Raw genomic sequence first — 18,369 nt, forward strand, 5'->3', positions numbered from 1 at the left:
AATGGCAGTTGTTGATTAGAAATGCTCGTTTTATAACAGGCTGGTGATGATCATCTTGTATACTGAGTATTTTTAAGCCATTCATATTCATGACATCATGCGACAGTCCAGTAATGCTATATCACTTAGGCCAAGTTGTCATTTGCAGTCATTTCAAATTACAAATGCATAAATTGACTACAAGAGGCCCCCCACCCCCCTCTCTCTCTCTCTCTCTCTCTCTCTTTTTTTTTTTTTTTTTTTTTTTTTTTTTTTTTTTGGCAAGGAAGAAGGACCCAGGGGCCAGGAACCCACAAAAACAAAATAACAGAGAGCCAAATTCAAGATCCGTTCATTTCGAGATTCCTGGGTACACTGCATTTGACAGACTGGATATCATAGGCAGTAGGAAATAGACCTCTTTTTTTTTTTTTTTGCGAGGAAGAAGGAACCAAAGGCCACGAGCCCGCAATTGTTCCTTCCAAGAGAAAAACAAAATACAAGAGAGAGCCAAATTCAAGATCTGATAATTTCGAGATGCCTGGACACACTGTGTTTGAAAGACTGGAGATCATAGGAAGTAGGAAATACAAACGGAAGGAGACAGTTCCAGAGTTGACCTGTTGCATAAATGAAGGACTGGGAGTAACGGTTAACTCTTGCATTAGAGAGTTGGACAGAAAAGGGATGAGAGTTTGCTGGTAGACGGGTGCTAAGTGCCCATTGTAGAGGTGGAGGAATGCATGCAGACAGTTCAGAGGAGCAGTGACCATTGAAGTAGCGATAGAAAAGAGATAAAGATGCAATGGTGCGACGAAGAGACAGAGGTTGAAGGGAGTCAGTAAGAGGAGAAGAGTTAATGAGACGAAAAGCCTTTGACTCCACCCTATTGAGAAGAGCTGTATGTGGGGAGCCTCCCCACACATGAGAGTTGTACTCCACACAGGGGCAGTTAAAACCCCTATATAGAGTCAACAATTGTGCTGGGTTAAAGAAGGAACGGAGTCAGCTTAGCACACCTAATCTCTTGGAAGCAGATTTTACAAGAGATGTAATATGATCTTTCCAAGATAAGTCCCAAGTAAATGAAACCCCAAGCATGTTCAAGGATGATGCAGGATTAAGCTGAATGTTATTAAACATTAGTGGGTATACCTGTGGAAGATTTTGTTGGGTTGATAGGTGTAAAAACTGAGTCTTTGATGCATTAAAAACAACCAGATTCTTTTTACCCCAGTCAGAGATACGAGCCAAGTCAGACATTAGGTGTGCCATAGCCTCATCCCTTGTTTGTTGAAGTAACAGCTGAGATGGACGTTGCGGGAACCGAATGGAAAGGTGAAGGGTGGAGTCATCAGCATAAGAGTGGATAGGGTTAGATGTACAACGTAGAAGGTCATTGGTGAATAAAAGGAAGAGAGTTGGTGATAGGGCAGAGCCCTGAGGAACACCATTGTTGATAGATCTAGGAGAAGAACAATGGCCATCTTCAACAGCGGCTATAGAACGACCAGAAAGGAAGCTAGAGATGAAGGCACAGATAGAAGGATAGAAACCGTAAGAGGGCAGTTTGGAAATTAAGGATTTATGCCAGACTCGATCAAAAGCCTTAGAGATGTCAAGTGCAGTGGCAAAGCTTTCGCCAAAGTCCTGAAAGGAGGACAACCAGGAGTCTGAATGGTAGGTAGGAAGATCGCCAGTGGAGCCTCCCCAGGGGAGCCCATATTTATGACCAGAATGAAGATTGTGATAAGAAAGATGCTTTAAGAATTTTTTTTTGTTAGGAATAGACTCAAAAACTTTTGAAACACAGGATGGTAAAGTAATTGGGCAATAGTTAGAGAGATAGGAATGGTCACCCTTCTTTGGGACAGGCTGAATGAGAGCAAACTTCCAGCAAGAAGAAAAGGTACAAACTGATAGACAAAGGTGAAAGAGTTTATCTGGGCAGGATGTAAGCACAGAAGCAAAGTTCTTGAGGGCAACAGGAGGGACCACATCGGGCTCATACCGTATGCCTTGTTAGTGTTGAGGCCAGTGATGGCAGAAAATACATCAGGTGAAAAAATTCTAATGTCAGCAACGACGAAGTCAGAGGGGGGAAGTGATGGAGGAACAGTACCGGAATTGTCTAAGCTGGATTTGGAGGAGAAACTTTGAACGAAGAGTTCTGCTTTATAAACAGAAGTATCTACAGAGCAATCAGAGTGGAAAAGAGGAGGGAAAGATGATGAGGCAAAGTTGTTAGAAAGGTTTTTGGCAAGGTACCAGAAGGAATGGGAAGAATTAGATTTGGAGAGTTCAGTACGAATGAAAGTATTTTTAGCAGAGCAAAGAACAGACTTAGCACAATTCCAGGCAGAAATATAAAAGAGATGAGAGTCAGGGGTGGGTTGGCTCCAGTACCTTGTGTACGCTTTCCCCTCATTGTGGACAGCATTAGAACAAGTGTGAGTAAACCAAGGTTTGTTTAACATTAGTCACAGGATATGAGAAAGGAATGTATGTTTCCATGCCCAAGAGAATAACCTCTGAAATGCACAAGGTTCACTCAGATGGCTCTCGGCCATGGAAACAATAATTGTTCCAGGAAAATCAATGACGTACTGCGTGAGGGCCCCCCAGTCAGCAGCTCCAAAGTGCTACAGCTTCTGCTTCAGGGGAGGGTCCACATGTCTCACTGGAATGATAAGACAGGTTAAGGTGATAAGGTTGTGATTGGAGGAGCCCAACAAAAAGAAAAAAATTAGCATCATAAGCAGGAGGATTAGTTGTAAGGAAGAGGTCTAGTATGTTGGAACTCTCTCCAAGGCAGTCAGGGATATGGGTAGGGTACTGTACAAGCTGCTCTAGGTCATTAAGGATTGAAAAGATGTAGGCTTGTTCACTAGGTGGATCAGTGAATGGAGAGGAGAGCCAAAGGTGGTGTGAACAATGAAATCTCCTAGAATGGAGATTTCTAGGTGGATCAGTGAATGGAGAGGAGAGCCAAAGGTGGTGTGAACAATGAAATCTCCTAGAATGGAGATTTCAAAGAAAGGAGAAATTGATAGGATGTGTTCTACCATAGAAGTATGATACTCAAAGAATTTTCATAGTCAATAGAAATAGATCATAAGTAAACAGCACAGATACATTTAGTCAGAGAATGACAGGAAAGACAAAGCCAGGGAGTAGAGAATTCAGAAGATTCAAGTTCAGTAACTTGCAAGCAAGGTATGTTGTTTCGTACATATACACAACATCCACCCCTGGGTTTGTAATGAATATAGAGAAAGTAGGAGGATACAGAGAAGGGTTTGCTATCAATCACCCCAGACAGTTGAGTCTCAGTGAGGAAGAGAAGGTAAGGTTTAGAGGAGAGGTGGTGTTCAGCTAAAGGAAAGTTAGAGGAGAGGCCGTGAATGTTGCAGAAATGGAGAAGAAGTGAGTCAGACAGTGGTTCCAGGCATCTTGTTTGGTCATCACCAGGAGAGGGGCTGATGGTTGGGGATTTGATGGTCCCCCCTTCCCTGGGGACTCCGAAGCCTTAAATGCAGTAAGCATCACTCCACAGCCTTCTGCTCCCTCATCCTTCTAGCTCCCTCCCCCCCCACATTATCTTATAAATCTCAGTCTTCTTTGATGCATTGTGGCTGATAGAAAGCAGTCTGAGTAGTTTACAGTAAGCCTCTTAGGTTGTCATTATTTTGTCCATTTTACACTAACTTCATATCCTTTTATTAAAAAGGTTTGTACAGTGCTCATGAAAGTACTTGTTTAAAAACTGACAGAATATGATTACAGTCAGTTACTTTTGCATATTTGCTTAGACAAAGGCCTCAAGATTATCATTATCATTGTTGCCCATTCTTTGTCACCCATCCTGCCCAGACAACATGCACTGTCACATGCAAATGTGATTCACTGCACATTATATTTATAGTTTGCAGTGCCGTATTTATGACCCAAATATCCTGAAACGCTAATAAATTCATAGCTGTACCCTCATGTAATACAGAAGTGAATAAAAGTAAGTGTGGAGACATTATTTACCAGTAATTTGTGTAACTGTTTTTTAGCCTCAGGAGCACCTTATGCCCCAGGTCCTTGTAGGCCCCAAAGGTTTGGCTGTAGTTTTCCTGGCAGGTTATGAGGGAGGCTTTTCAATAACACAAAACATCAGCCATCAGGTGCTTATTATAGTTATTTTATTTCAGGCCTAGGAGAAGAAATGGTGAAGTGTCATTGCCAAAGAACAAGTTAACATATGATCCTGAGGAACATGTGCATGGCCTCCTTCCTCCCCCATGTTACTGCCGGAAATGGTTGCGGGAGCGGCAGATTGACTTTGTGCTTCCGTATGACCTTTGGTGGCTGCATGAACACAATATGCTGCCAGGGAGAGATATTGTGCCGTCGTGGAACTATAAGAAGATCAAAGCTAGTAAGTGTATGTTCAATGTGGCCTTTTGTGTTGTACCTTAAGATGCATAACCTTTGACTAGTGCAGATATTTAGAGTATCTCTTACTCCTTCCTTTCAGCACGTCTCTGAATGTTTATCCCTAGCATCGGAGACTTTTCTGGTCATTTCTTTTCATATTATTTATCACAGTGTAAATTGTAGAGTTGCTGTATCAAGTAACAGCTGATCCTTTGGGAATGTATTTTTCTTGATACAGTAAGCACAGATAACATTGTATATATTGGAAGTAAAAGAATGAGTAGTACTCACATTGCACAGAACACCTTAATGTCAGTTTATTAGCGGCACTAATCAGAGGTTTCAAGTCTATGTAAGTCATCCTATTGAAAGCAGAATTATAGCAGAACCCAGGTTTGATACTAAGGAAGTTATATTTGCATACAATACTATATATAAGGTATTGGTCTTATTTAATCTCTGTTGTAATGCTTAACTTGTAGTATGTTTGAAATATGTGATAAATTGAATGGAGCATTTACATGCTTGCAGTAGAATCTACATGTGAACTTATTTTCAGATGTGTATTATGATGTCAAGCCAAATCATGATTATGAATCACAAGCATGCAACTGCAAAAAACCCACCAAGCCAGGGGACCGTGGCTGTGGTGATGACTGCATAAACAAGATGATGTTGATCGAATGCTCAGCACAGACCTGTCCGACTGGTGAAATGTGTGGGAACCAGCCAATACAACGCCATGAGTACAAAACTTGTCTCCAGCGGTTTATGACACCAGATAAAGGTTGGGGCATTAGAACCACAGAACAGATTAAAGCTGGATCTTTTATATTGGAATATGTTGGGGAAGTGGTTAGTGAGAAGGAGTTCAAGATTAGAATGCAAACCCGCTATGCAAATGACACTCACCATTACTGTCTCAATCTTGACCGAGGAATGGTGATTGATGGCCACAGGATGGGAGGAGATTGCCGATTTGTCAACCATTCATGCAACCCCAACTGTGAAATGCAAAAATGGTATGTGAATGGCCAGTACCGCATGGCTCTGTTTGCTTTGAAGGATATTGAGCCAGGAACAGAACTTACATATGACTACAACTTCTCCCTGTTCAATCCAGCAGAAGGACAAGAATGCAAGTGTGGCTCAGAAAATTGTCGTGGGGTCATTGGTGCAAAATCTCAAAGGGTGAATGGCTATGTTGATGACAAGAAGAAAGCCCCAAAGAAAGAGATTGGAAAGAAACGTAAGCGTGGGACCACAGCAGAGGCTGATAATTATGTTCCCCGTCCACACATAACTCCAATCAAGCCTCTGTCGCACCAGCAGCAGTTGTTCATCCTGACTCACAGATGTTTCTTGATACGTAATTTGGAAAAGGTGAGAAGATCGAGAGATAGATTAAGTAGGTGTGCTGAAAAGAAGGCAGAGGAAGTGATGGAAGATCCAGAGGAACCAAGTACCAGAGTAGAGAAGTTTCTTACACACTTCACTGCCCTGAACACAGCTCGATCAGTCAAAACCAGACGGTTGGCCCAAGCAGAGGATGATCCGGAGATGACCCGTGTTGCCAAATTAGCCCAGATATTCAAAGACATTTTTGATAAACTAGTTGCATCAAGAGATAGCAGTGATAAACCACTAGCAACACCCTTCATGACACTTCCATCCAAGAAAAAGTACCCTACATATTATGTCAGGGTGGGAGAACCCATTGACTTGGCCCTAGTTGAGAAGAACATCCTCACAGGTCACTATGTCACAGCGGAAGCATTTGACCGTGATGTTATGCGATTGTTTGCCAATAATCTAAGATTTTTTGGGCGCAACACAGAGGTGGGACAGATGGCTGTTGGTTTAAGGAAAGTTTATAGTGAGTGCAAGTTACAGTTTAAGCCGCTACTTGAAGAGGTGCTGGGAGAAGATGCCCTGCCAGCTGCATTTGCCAATTCAAGCCCAAATGAAGAGTTTGAAGATGAGGATGTTATTCGGTGTGTATGCAATCTCCACCGAGATGAGGGTATGATGATCCAATGTGAACGGTGTCTGGTATGGCAGCACTGTGACTGTATGGGTGTGACAGATTCCCCTGATCACTACTTGTGTGAGGAGTGCTCCCCACGCCTCATCTCACCAGAGGTCCCCATGAATCCGCAACCACCAGACGCTCCCAAAGATCACAAGTACTTCATTACGTTACTTCGGGATAACCTTCAAGTAAAACAAGGTATGGCACAGTTTGATAGTTCTTTTCAATAGACTACTGTTGTCCAACCATCCATTCATCATATGAATGACTACTGTTGTATGGTAAAACACACACACACACACACACACACACACACACACACACACACACACACACACACATACACACACACATACACACACACACACATACACACACACACACATACACACACACACACATACACACACACACACACACACACACACACACACACACACACACACACACACCTTTCTCTCTCTCTCTCCCTTGCAGTATCCAGTCTCATATTACCCTATCTCTGGTATATATTTCAGAAACAGTATCCAAGCTTTGAGATCCTACATTCAAAGGAAGAAATGTTCAGCTGGCTGGTATCACTTTTATACAGTAACTGAGGTTGTCATTCTGTAGTACAACACAGTTTGAGAGTTCTTTATAGTATTGTTATAACATGCAGACAAATATACATTTGCAAGACTAATTCTCTTAGCATTTAAAAGATCTAATTATCCCCCTAATTAGGCTGATGAATCTACACTATAGTAAGCCCATGAAAGAATGGTGATGGATGGAGTATCTCAAATTTGTTGTACAGTATCCTGATGATGCAGTGCTGCTTGCAAATCCCAGACAAGAACTTGGTAAACTAGTGCAGAGTTTTGCTGATGTCTGTGAGCATCATGCCTTGAGAGTAAATGTAGAAAAGAGTAAAGCTATGATAATCAAGAGAGAAGGTTACTCCCAGTGTGGTGTTCCAGTGAATGGAGAGAGACTGGAATTGGTGAGAGAGTTCAAATACCTGAGTACAGTGACAGAAAAGAGAGGAGAATATGCAAAAGAAGTGGAAAGTAGGGGGACACAAGGAAAGAAAGTAGCGGGTGCTATGAAGGCCTTGATAAGAAACAGAGGTTCGAATGTTGCAGCTGTGCAATACTTACATGAAGGAGTGTTAGAGTCAACTTTACCACAAGGTTGTGAGACTATGGTGTGGCATGAAAATGAGAAGTCAAGAGTGATAGCAGTGGAGATGGGCCTGCTGAGGAATGTATGTGGAGTATGGAGAGTGGATAGGATACAAAATAATGTGATTCATGAAAGATGCAGAGTGAGGAAGTCTGTGAACACCAGAATCGAAGAGAGTGTACTGAGATGGTATGGTCATGTGAAGAGAATGGATAACAATAGAGTAGTGAAAAAGATATATCTGAGCAAATTTGAAGGAGGGAGGAAGAGAGGTAGGTCAAGGAGAAGGTGGAGGGATTTGGTGGATAAGTGTGTGAGGAAGATAAGTATGGAAGTCGGTGAGGCTAGGGGACTGACGAGATCGAACTGGTTGGATGAATGTTGTGAGAAGAAGCACATGATCTGGGACTTGGCACCCCTTTTTAACATGGCAGCGTTCAGATTGACTCTGTTGGATATGTATATGCGAAGCTACAGAATGTGGTGAAAGTCTCTGGTATATCAGATAAAGCCAGGATTCTGGAGGCTTGAATGATGAGTGAATGGAAGCTGTGGCCCATTGGATTGGGCACACTTGGGCTGTCTGACATTGTTACTCCTCACTTTGCCCTAGAGTGGGAATGGAGGTCCGGATGATGGTGATGATAATGTTATAATATAGGATATTATTGTATATTACTGATCACAGACAGCAGATATTTCCTGAATTAACTATCACACATACAAGACTACAATTTCACTTTACAGTTTATTTTTATTGTTGTATTGCTGAATATACAAAGTACAGTGATTCCTTGGTTATTGTGCATAATTGGTATCATGCCAGGGATTTGATAATGAAAGCACAGAACCTATGGTATTTATCTTAATTAGAACTGGGCACTATACTTGAAAACTCAAATTTTCCCTGTTACAGCAATTTAGACACACTGAATACATGCATACATACTGTTTTGGTAAGTATCAGAAATACACACAGACGTGGTTAGGTGAATGGAAAATGATGAAAAGGGCACAGTAAGAAAGAAACTTGTACCATATAGAGACATGAGATAGGCTTGAGGTAAGGAGTTGTGAGGATAGGGGATGGAGAGTTAGTGGTCACCACCATGTAGGATTAACTCCTTGAGTAGGATCTCATCTCTGAATCCCTCAGAGCCATCAGAAACCAGAGATTTTGCACCATCTTTGTCAACAGGAACTAACTCAGGTGCTTGATAATTAAGTTTTAAGCCAAAAAATGGGTGATAATGGCAGGCTTTGATAACAAAAACCGCTGTAATCAAGTTATCACTTTCTATAATTTTCCTTAATGGGAGCATTCACAAACTGAGGAGTTACCAGTGATCACCAGGTAAATAGGAACTCGATCAACTCCTCCCTGCTTACACAGCCACACACTTTGTAAAATCCCTTTGCGTTTTTCTTTTCTTTAGTACATGGAAGAAATGGTGAACAGTGCATAAATTCCCTCAATATTGTAATCTTTGGTTATCATAGCAGTTTTCTATATAAGGTTTACTAAGCAGAATAACTGCAGAACAGTTGCTAATAAGCATAAAATGACAAGTGGTCTGTTAGTTTTCATCAGATAATTCAGTACACTCCTGATATAATGAACTAATTGGTACCAGACCCTTGACATTTAAGCCAAACACAATGCTGTTCGGTAATTTCCCAGGTGTCATGCCTTTTACTGAACAAAGATCATTAATCATCGAGCATCATGCCATACAGTCGTACACAATTACATATAGCTAGATCTAAATAGCAGGAGTAGACTGTAGCACCAGTCGAGCAAGCAGTACTCCCAAGGTGGATGGAAAGCTGATTACAGGGAGAACTGGAGCTCCCATTCCATCAGCCCTCGGAACCGGTTGCTGACCATCCCCCTTTGCTGTACTTTTTCAGTGTTTCAGTAACACAGAGAGCAGGCCAGCATGCTCTCCAGTACAAGTTTCTCTGTCAACACCAAACTGCATGCACAAAGTGTAGTAACCAAGCCTCAAAGTCCCCAGGGGGGAGGGAGGGACCATAAATGCCCCCACCATCCACCTCTCTCCTGGTGTCGACTCAACAAGTTGTATGTAACAACTGTCTGTCTCACTTCTTCATTTCTGCAACATTTGCGGCCTTTCCTCTAACTTTCTCTCTGTTGAGCACCACCTCTCCTCCTCTGAACCTCACCTTTTCTTAACTGAGACTCAGCTGTGTGAGGCAGCTGATAGCTAACCCTTTTCTGTATGTTCTTACTTTCTCTGTATTCATTTCGAAGCCAAAGGTGGCTGTTGTATATATGTACGCAATGACTTATCTTGCTCCCTTGTTCTTGAACTTGATTCTTTAGAATTCTCTAATCTCTGGCTTCAGTTTTCCTGTCATTCTCTGACTAAATATATCTGTGCTGTTTACTAATCCCCTAATTCTACTGACTATGAAAAATTCTTCAACTGTCTTACTTCGATAATGGAACACATCCTATCCGTTTCTCCTTTCTTTGAAATTTCCATTCTAGGATATATCAATGTTCACCACACCTTTGCCTGTCTTCTTTCACTGATCCACCTGGTGAACAAGCCTACATCTTTTCCCTTTTTAATGATATAGTGTAGCTTGTACAGCACCCTACCCATATCCCTGACTGCCTTGGAGAGAGTTCCAACATACTTGACCTCTTCCTTACAACTAATCCTTCTACTTACTGTACACTGTTAATCTTTCCTTTCCATTGGGCCCCTCCGATCACAACCTTATTACCTTAACCTGTCCTGTCGGTCCAGTATGGCTTGTGGACCCACCCAGGAAACATTGGTTGTGGCACTTTTAAGTAGTTGGTTGGGGACCGTCAGGCAGTACTTATTTGATTTTCCCAGAAATGATTATTGTTTCCATGACCGGCAGCCATCTGAAAGTGCCATGTGCATTACGGAGGTTATTCTCTTGAGCCTGAAAGCATACACTCCCTTCTCATATCCTTTGACCAATGCAAAAAGCCATGGTTTAATCACGCTTGTTCTAATGCTGTCCACAACAAGGAGAAGGCCTATAAAAGGTGCTGGAGCCAACTCACCCCTGAATCACAACTTTTTTATGTTTCTGCCTGGAATTGTGCAGTCTGTTCTTCGCTCTGCCAAAAATGATTTCATCAGTACTAAATGCTCTGAGCTCTCCAACTCGAATTCTTCCTGCTCCTTCTGGTATGTTGCCAAAAACCTTTCTAACAACTTTGCCTCATCATCCTTTTCTCCTCTTTTCTACTCTGATGACTCTGTAGCTATTTCTACTGCTAAAGCAGATCTCTTCGCTCAGACTTTCTCCTCCAATTCCACCTTAGATGATTCCGGTGCTGTTTCTCCATCACTTCCCCCACCCACCCCCCTCTGACTACCCCATGGCTGACATCAAAATTTCATTAACTGATGTATTTTCTGCCTTCACTGGCCTAAATATTTTCAAGGCATATGGGCCTGATGGGGCCCCCTTTGTTGTCCTCAAGAACTGTGCTTCTGTGCTTACACTCTACCTAGGTAAACTCTTTCACCTTTGTCAATCAACTTGTACCTTCTTGCTTGAAGTTTGCTCTCATTCAGCCAGTCCCAAAGAAGGGTGACCATTCCCAACCCTCTAACTATCGCCCAGTTGCTTTAACATCCTGTGTCTCAGAAGTTCTCTAATCTAATCTTGCCAGAAAATATTTAAAGCATCTTTCCTGTCACAACATTCTTTCTGATTCTCAGTATGTGTTCCGTCGGGGAATCTCCACTGGCAGTCATCTCACCTACCTTTCAGACACCTGGTCATTCTCCTTTCGGGACTTTGCCAAAAGCATTGCCACTTGACACCTCAAAGGTGTGAGTCTGGCATAAATCTTTAATTTCTAAACTGCCCTCTGATGGTTTCTATCCTTCTCTCTGTGCCTTCATCTTTAGCTTCCTTTCTGGTCGTTCTATAGCTGCTGTTGTAGACGGCCACCGTTCTTATCCTATATCTATCAACAGTGGTGTTCCTCAGGGCTCTGTCGTATCACCAACTCTCTTATTCATCAGTGACCTTCTAAGCTGTACATCTAACCCTATCCACTCATACGCTGATGATTCCACCCTTCACCTTTCCATTCGGTTCCTGCATTGTCCATCTCAGCAGCAGTTACTTCAACACACAAGGGATGAGGCTATTGCACACCTAATGTCTGACTTGGCTCATATCTCTGACTGGGGTAAAAGTAATCTTGTTTTCAATGCATCAAAGACTCAGTTCTTACACCTATCAACCCGACTACATCTTCCACAGGAGTACCCACTGATGTTTAATAATACCCATCTCAATCCTGCATCATCCTTAAAAATAGTTGGGGTTTCATTCTCTCAGGATTTATCTTGGAAAGATCATATTACATCTCTTGTAAAATCTGCTTCAAAGAGATTAGGTGTGCTAAGCTGACTCTATACCTTCGCTATCCCTGCACAGTTGTTACCTTTATACATGAGTTTTGTTTGCCCCTGTGTAGAGTGCAACTCTTGTATGTGGAAAGGCTCCCCACATACAGCTCTTCTCAATAGGGTGGAGTCAAAGGCATTTCATCTCATTAACTCTCCTCCTCTTATTAGCTCCCCTCAACCTCTGTCTCTTTGCTGCACTGTTGCATCTTTATCTCATTTCTATCGCTACGTCAATGGTCACTGCTCCTCTGAACTGTCTGCTTGCATCCCTCCACCTCTACGTTGAGCACGTAGCACCCATCTAGCAGCAAACTCTTATCCCTTTTCTGTCCAACCCTCTGATGCAAGAGTGAACTGTTACTCCCAGTCCTTCATTTATGCATCAGGTCAACTCTGGAACTTTCTCCTTCTGTCTGTATTTCATACTTCCTATGATCTCATCTTTCAAATGCAGTGTGTCCAAGCATCTCAGCATGAACGGATCTTGAATTTTTTTTTTTTTTTTTTTCCCTGGGCCCCTGGCCTTTGGTTCCTTCTTCCCTGTATTAAAAAAGGAAAAGATTTTTTTTTTTTCTTGTAATGAAAGGAAGAAGGAACCAACGGCCAGGAACCCACAGACCGTTCTTTCCAAGAGAAAACAAAAACAATACAACAGAGAGCCAAATTCAAGATCCATTCATTTTGAGATGCCTGGACACGCTGTGTTTGAAAGACTGGAGATCATAAGAAGTAGGAATTATATAAAGAGGAAGACAGTTCCAGAGTCGACCTGTTGCATAAATCAAGGACTGGGAGTGACAGTTAACTCTTGCATTAGAGAGTTGAACAGAAAAGGGATGAGAGTGTAATGTTAGAGTTGGAGTGTTTAGAGCACTTAGTACAAATAAAATTATTTTTAGCAGAGCGAAGAACAGATTTAGCACGATTGTGGGCAGAAACATAAGAAAGAAGAGATTCATGGTTGTGTTGGCTCCAGTACCATTTGTAGGCTTTCTCTTTGTTGTGGACAGCATTCTAGCATTAGAACAAGCTTTATTAAACTAACGTTTCTTTGCATTAGTCAAAAGATATGAGAAAGGATTGTATGCTTCCATGGCTGAGAGAATAACCTCCGTAATTCGCATGGCACACTCAGATGGCACTCAGATGGCTCTCGGCCATGAAAACAATGATCATTCCAGGGAAAATGAAAGAAGTACTGCCTAAGGGCCTCGCAATCAGCAGCTCCAAAGTGCTTCTCTCACAATGCTGGTCACCCAAAGACTGATGTGGCATTCTGCAGGATAGCAGGGTGTGGAGGAGCACGAATGTGTGTATGGGGATGCCATACTGGTCAGTGTTTCCCGCTCGTCCATTCTTTTACCAAACAAAAATATATTAAGTGAACATAACGTTCGGCCAGCTCAAGTTGGTTGATAAAACCGAAATTCTTTAATAGAGGGTTCTGTATATTGAGAGTTTACTGTAGAAGTCTCGCTGCATATTTCATTTGAAACACTTATTGTTTAGTTATCAAAGAGATTAATGCTTCATCTGGCAAGTGACGAAGAGAATTTTCCAGCTACTAGTTATTTAAAAAAAAAAAAAAAAAAATCATTTATGAAGCTGAAATCAAGTGAAGATGAAGCTGCTGATCGAATTTGCAAGTACTGTGCTGATGTTTCCAGGAAGACAACAACAAAACTTTACATGGGTGTGCGGATATAATCATCAGATACCTATAAATATTTGCTGCCAAATGGCAATGTTAGTATTATATATATGTCTGAAAATTCTATTTGATTAAAATTATAATAAAAGAAATGACTGAGAATGCAAATAATCACATGTAAGCTATGAACAATATTTGTCCCAAGGTTAGAAGGTATATTAGATTGAGTTTAATGATTCCCGCCACCTTCATGATACTGAAGCATGTTTTCCGCATTTTATTGAGAAAATATGTTTATAAAAATTTGCTTGTGAACAAACTGATAAAGAAGACACTTATAAAACAGTAGTATAGTTGACTTTTTATTTTTCAAATATACTTATCTGGTAAAAATTGGCAAATTCTGGGAGTTTGTGAATGCTCACATTAAGTATCATCAACTATGTTTGAACTGTAGTAGATGGGGACACCCACCATTCACTCATTCAAGTGACTTTACACAATGTGGCAATCCAAATGGTTTCATGTAACCCAAAAAACCAAGTACTGTGTAAACCATATAAAAGTAACGAATAGATGCCTGGTCATCAAGCAGTTAAGGTGCTTCACCAGGATGACATTCTTGCAGGTCTAAATCCTAGAGATGTTTAGGGTTAATTGCTCCTTTGATGCAACTGAGGGGAGAGCAATTGCCCTTCTGAACTTAGTAGCTTGCCTTAGGTCCCTATGCTCCTGATGGGATAACAAAAGGATTGGATGGTGGATAGAAATGCTTGATTTTCTAAGCACCAAGACTGGCATAATGAAGTAGTGGAATATTTTAAACTAAGAACAGCCATCTGATGACATTCCATTGAGTATTTAAATTAGTCAATTTTTCGTCATTTTTAGGGGACAGTGTCTACATCTTACGAGACCGACCACAACAGAAGTCTGGAGAAAGGAGACAACCAGCATATCGACTTGCCAAAGATGTAAAACCCCATGATCTCTTGATATTTAAGATTGAAAACTTATGGATTGATGAAAAGTAAGTATGTGCTTATCATTATAATTATACCATAGTGTCTTAAATATTAGAGAGAGAGAGATTTCTGCTGCTTGATATTGTTGTTGTTGCTCACCTTCAGTCTGTTCAGCTGAGCAGACCCATCAATCACAAGCAAGCAGCCACCCCTGCAGTTGACAGTGCCTTGTGGCATTGAGGCATTTGCAGAGCTCCACCCAGTTAGCGGGGACATTAGAGCAGGCTCCACGCCACCCTGTTTTCGTGGTTATATGGTTGCCACCCATTGTTGTAAGTGGTTTCCTGAATTACAGGAAACTGTTAGACACATCATATGGTGTAGAGCCACCAGAAGTGGTAAGAAAAGTAAAAAAAAGTGACAGAAAGGAAAGGGATGAATTGGAATAGAGATCAGACAAAAAGGTAGAATGATAAATATAAAAGAATAGTAGATAGCTCTACGTTCAGTGAGTGGATGATGGTTGCCACTGCCTTCCAGCTGCTTAATGTGAACTGTATACATACATGAGAGAGGATGATGTTTCACGCAGCACAGGATGTAGCATTAGGTAGAGATGGAACATGAATTTCGTATTCAGACACAAGACTAAAATGCAAACTTTACTTAACAGGGGAGACAAGTTTGCATTTGGTCATCACTATCTGCGACCTCATGAGACTTTCCATGAGCCTTGGCGCAAGTTCTTCCCCAATGAGGTCATCCGCTCACCATTGTGTGAGATCCTGCCACTGGATATGGTCATCAACCATTGTTGGGTCCTTGATCTCAATAGCTACTGTCGCGGCCGTCCCATTGGAGCACAGGAGGACCGTGTTTATGTTTGCGAGTACCGAGTGGACAAGGGTGCCAGGGTTTTCTCCAAAATCAGCAAACCCAAGTACCCCATCTGTATCAAGCCTTATGCCTTCATTACATTCCCTGAGAGGCTGAGGCCACAGCGTACTTACACTGTGAGTCCCTCTTTCTCGATTTAAGTTTAGTCTCATTGTAATTAATTTAATTGAAATAATTAAACCTGAATGTTTCATACTGTACTAACGCTATCAAAAAGTACTCTGTATTATAGATGATAACTGTGAGTATTATTAGCAGTTACATTTTTTTATGTGTATAGTTAGATAAGAGAAATATTTTAGTGTCATCGTACCCCTATTTAAATCCCATTTTTCTCTCATAGCCCCACGAGGTGATATCAAATAGTCGAGGTCGCAGCAGCAGCAGTGGTGGAAGCTCAAAAGACTGTTGTAGTGGGCCCGAGGAACGTAGCATTTGCCCTGGCAGTAGCACCAGTAACAGTGGTAGCAGTAGCAGCAGCAGCAGCAGTACCAGCAGCAATAATAGTAGTAGCAGCCAGTCCCACGCTAGCACCAGTACCACCACAACTACCAGCACTGCCAGTACTAGCACAGCCACCAAACCTAACACCACCATCACCAATACCAGCAGCAGCAGCAGCAGCAGCAGCGGTAGTATTAGCAGTTGTGGAGACATCGGTGGTGGGACAAACAGTAACAGTGGCGCAGGTGGCGGGAGAAGCAGTCGTTCCCGAGATAGAGGAGCTGCTGTGCCACTGCCACCGCCTCCTCCCGATGAACCAGATGACACGACCCCACTGGCTACCGTAAGAGATGAGGCCAGGGCACAAAAGGCATGTGATAGCTGGCACCCTTACACTCTGGGATGCTGATTCACAAACAAACTTATGATTAACCACCCCTGCATTCTGGTTACACATTTTCTTATTTTACTTATTACATGGTTTTACAGGCAGTCCTAATTGTACAGTAAGTTGGGGTTGTATTTCAAAATATCACAAATTTTCCCACATAGTTGATCCTCAGAATTAAGAACTTTCTAATTAACAGGGGAGTGGAACTTTCATAGGCAAATTTTCTTTTATTTCTGTACATTTCATGGCAAATACAGTAATGTAAAACAAGGATTGGGGAGGGGGGGGGCAAGTTACAATGGGGGCTTCCAAAATTTCTTTAAAGCTGTCACAGTAAAGGAACAAGCAACAAGCTCCATTAATCCCTTCAGTACAACAATGCATTTTTTAGGTATTGTACTGTATATATATGTATTTTATCCTTGCTGTCATCAGACAGATTTACACAGTTTTAGCAAGACCTCTTAGTGAAGGATGTTGATTCCCTTTAAGATTTTCAATGGGGGGGAGGGCAAGAAGGGTAAGGAAAGGAGAGTCTTGAATCTTCCACTTTCTTTTCTTTATTCAAAAATAAAAATCTTAATTATGAGAGGAGAATATCGCAAGTTGTTTTGTGAATCACAGCCCTGGCTTCTCTTTCATTCACCTTCCTGACAGTTAGATTTATGGAGAGCTGTGTATGTTGTGTTTGTGCAGCCACCCATTGATTTCATTCATCTTAGGAGAGACTACTCACACAAGAGGGGATTAGATAGTACTTTCCATAACCCCTGACAAGTAACATCATCATAACATGATATATATCATCCAGTTCTGCAAAAGCTGGTTTGAATATGAAGCCTTTTAGTCATAAATCTGTGTCTGGAAGTGCTGTTCTTTACTATGTTTTCTGAGGAACTGTGCAATGTTTAACATCACTTCCATGACGTACTGTATTATATTATTTTGCAGCCACTTCATTACTTGATTTAGGAAGGATCTGTAACAGTGAGTAGGTTAATGAAAACTGTCCCCTCTTGTGGGGGGGGGGGGGGGAGTTTCCCCAAAGCTGAAGAAAATTGTCAGAAAATAGCAGATAAATAAGTAAACAGCATGTCGCCAGACTGATGATGTTAATTTCTGTTAAGGACAGTCCTAAATTATTCATCAGTGTTGGTACAAAATTGTTTTCCACTGTGCTAAAGAATCTTAATAGGATTCTGTAAACAGTCATGGCAACAGCCAGTTCCAAATTACCTCTGTCAGTTTGTAGGAGTCAAAGGCTAGGCTATCCCATTTAAGGGTAAATAGCCTAACTTGATTGAAAGACATCCACTCGCCTTGGGGAGAGTGAGTATCACACAGTGCATTATCCTCTTTGGTTAGAGAGGTTTCTCCTAAGCTGGATAACAATGTTACAGTTCTCAGAATATAATAAGATGTCATGTGACTAGAAGGGTTAGTGGAGGTTGTCTCTAACCTTGTGGTGAGAGAGGTCTCTCATATCATCTGACTAGTGGGATTAAACTCAGGATGAAAACTGCTGTTATTATTACAAATGTTATGATAGCCAGTTCAAATTTAAGGAAAGCTTATTTATTCTGCATTAAGTCCTCATAATAAGTGGCTTCCCCTCCTCCCCCTCCCCTCCCCCAGTAAGTCTACAGTTGTTGCTGTTGATCAGCTCCGGTCTTTCTGGCTGAGCAGACCCATCAACTACAGGCAAGCAGCTGCTCTTGTATCATGTCCCATGCAGTGAACTGATGTTCACTTGCAGTTGGCAGCACCTCACCACAGTGAGGCAGGGGAAAAGTGTTGTGGTTTGGTTCCTGATTCTCCTCCACCCATTAACAGGGTCACCATAGTAGGCTCCACTGCATCCCATTAAGTCCACAGTAGATCTCAGAAAATTACCTGGCAGAGCTACAGTACTGCCTTCAAAGCCAGTGTTCTGGTTCCAAAACTTTCAGTATCTGTCCCAGTTGTACAGATAAAGTCTT

The 18,369-nt window shown here is 41.7% G+C and overlaps 1 protein-coding gene across 1 annotated transcript in view; it reads left to right on the forward strand.

The window, feature by feature from the left end:
• The window catches only part of ash1 (histone-lysine N-methyltransferase ash1), a 296,085-nt gene that overhangs the window by 271,183 nt on the left and 6,533 nt on the right, over positions 1 to 18,369 (forward strand). The window contains exons 12-16 of the mRNA XM_080272689.1: positions 4,179 to 4,405; positions 4,964 to 6,634; positions 14,585 to 14,723; positions 15,332 to 15,671; positions 15,899 to 16,369. Coding sequence (XP_080128815.1) covers positions 4,179 to 4,405; positions 4,964 to 6,634; positions 14,585 to 14,723; positions 15,332 to 15,671; positions 15,899 to 16,369 — 2,848 coding nt within the window. The remainder of the gene's footprint in view (positions 1 to 4,178; positions 4,406 to 4,963; positions 6,635 to 14,584; positions 14,724 to 15,331; positions 15,672 to 15,898; positions 16,370 to 18,369) is intronic.

This window comes from Coenobita brevimanus, chromosome 6 (assembly GCF_032717465.1).
Source record: "Coenobita brevimanus isolate Jiangsu-jjx chromosome 6, ASM3271746v2, whole genome shotgun sequence".
Taxonomy (NCBI): domain Eukaryota; kingdom Metazoa; phylum Arthropoda; class Malacostraca; order Decapoda; family Coenobitidae; genus Coenobita; species Coenobita brevimanus.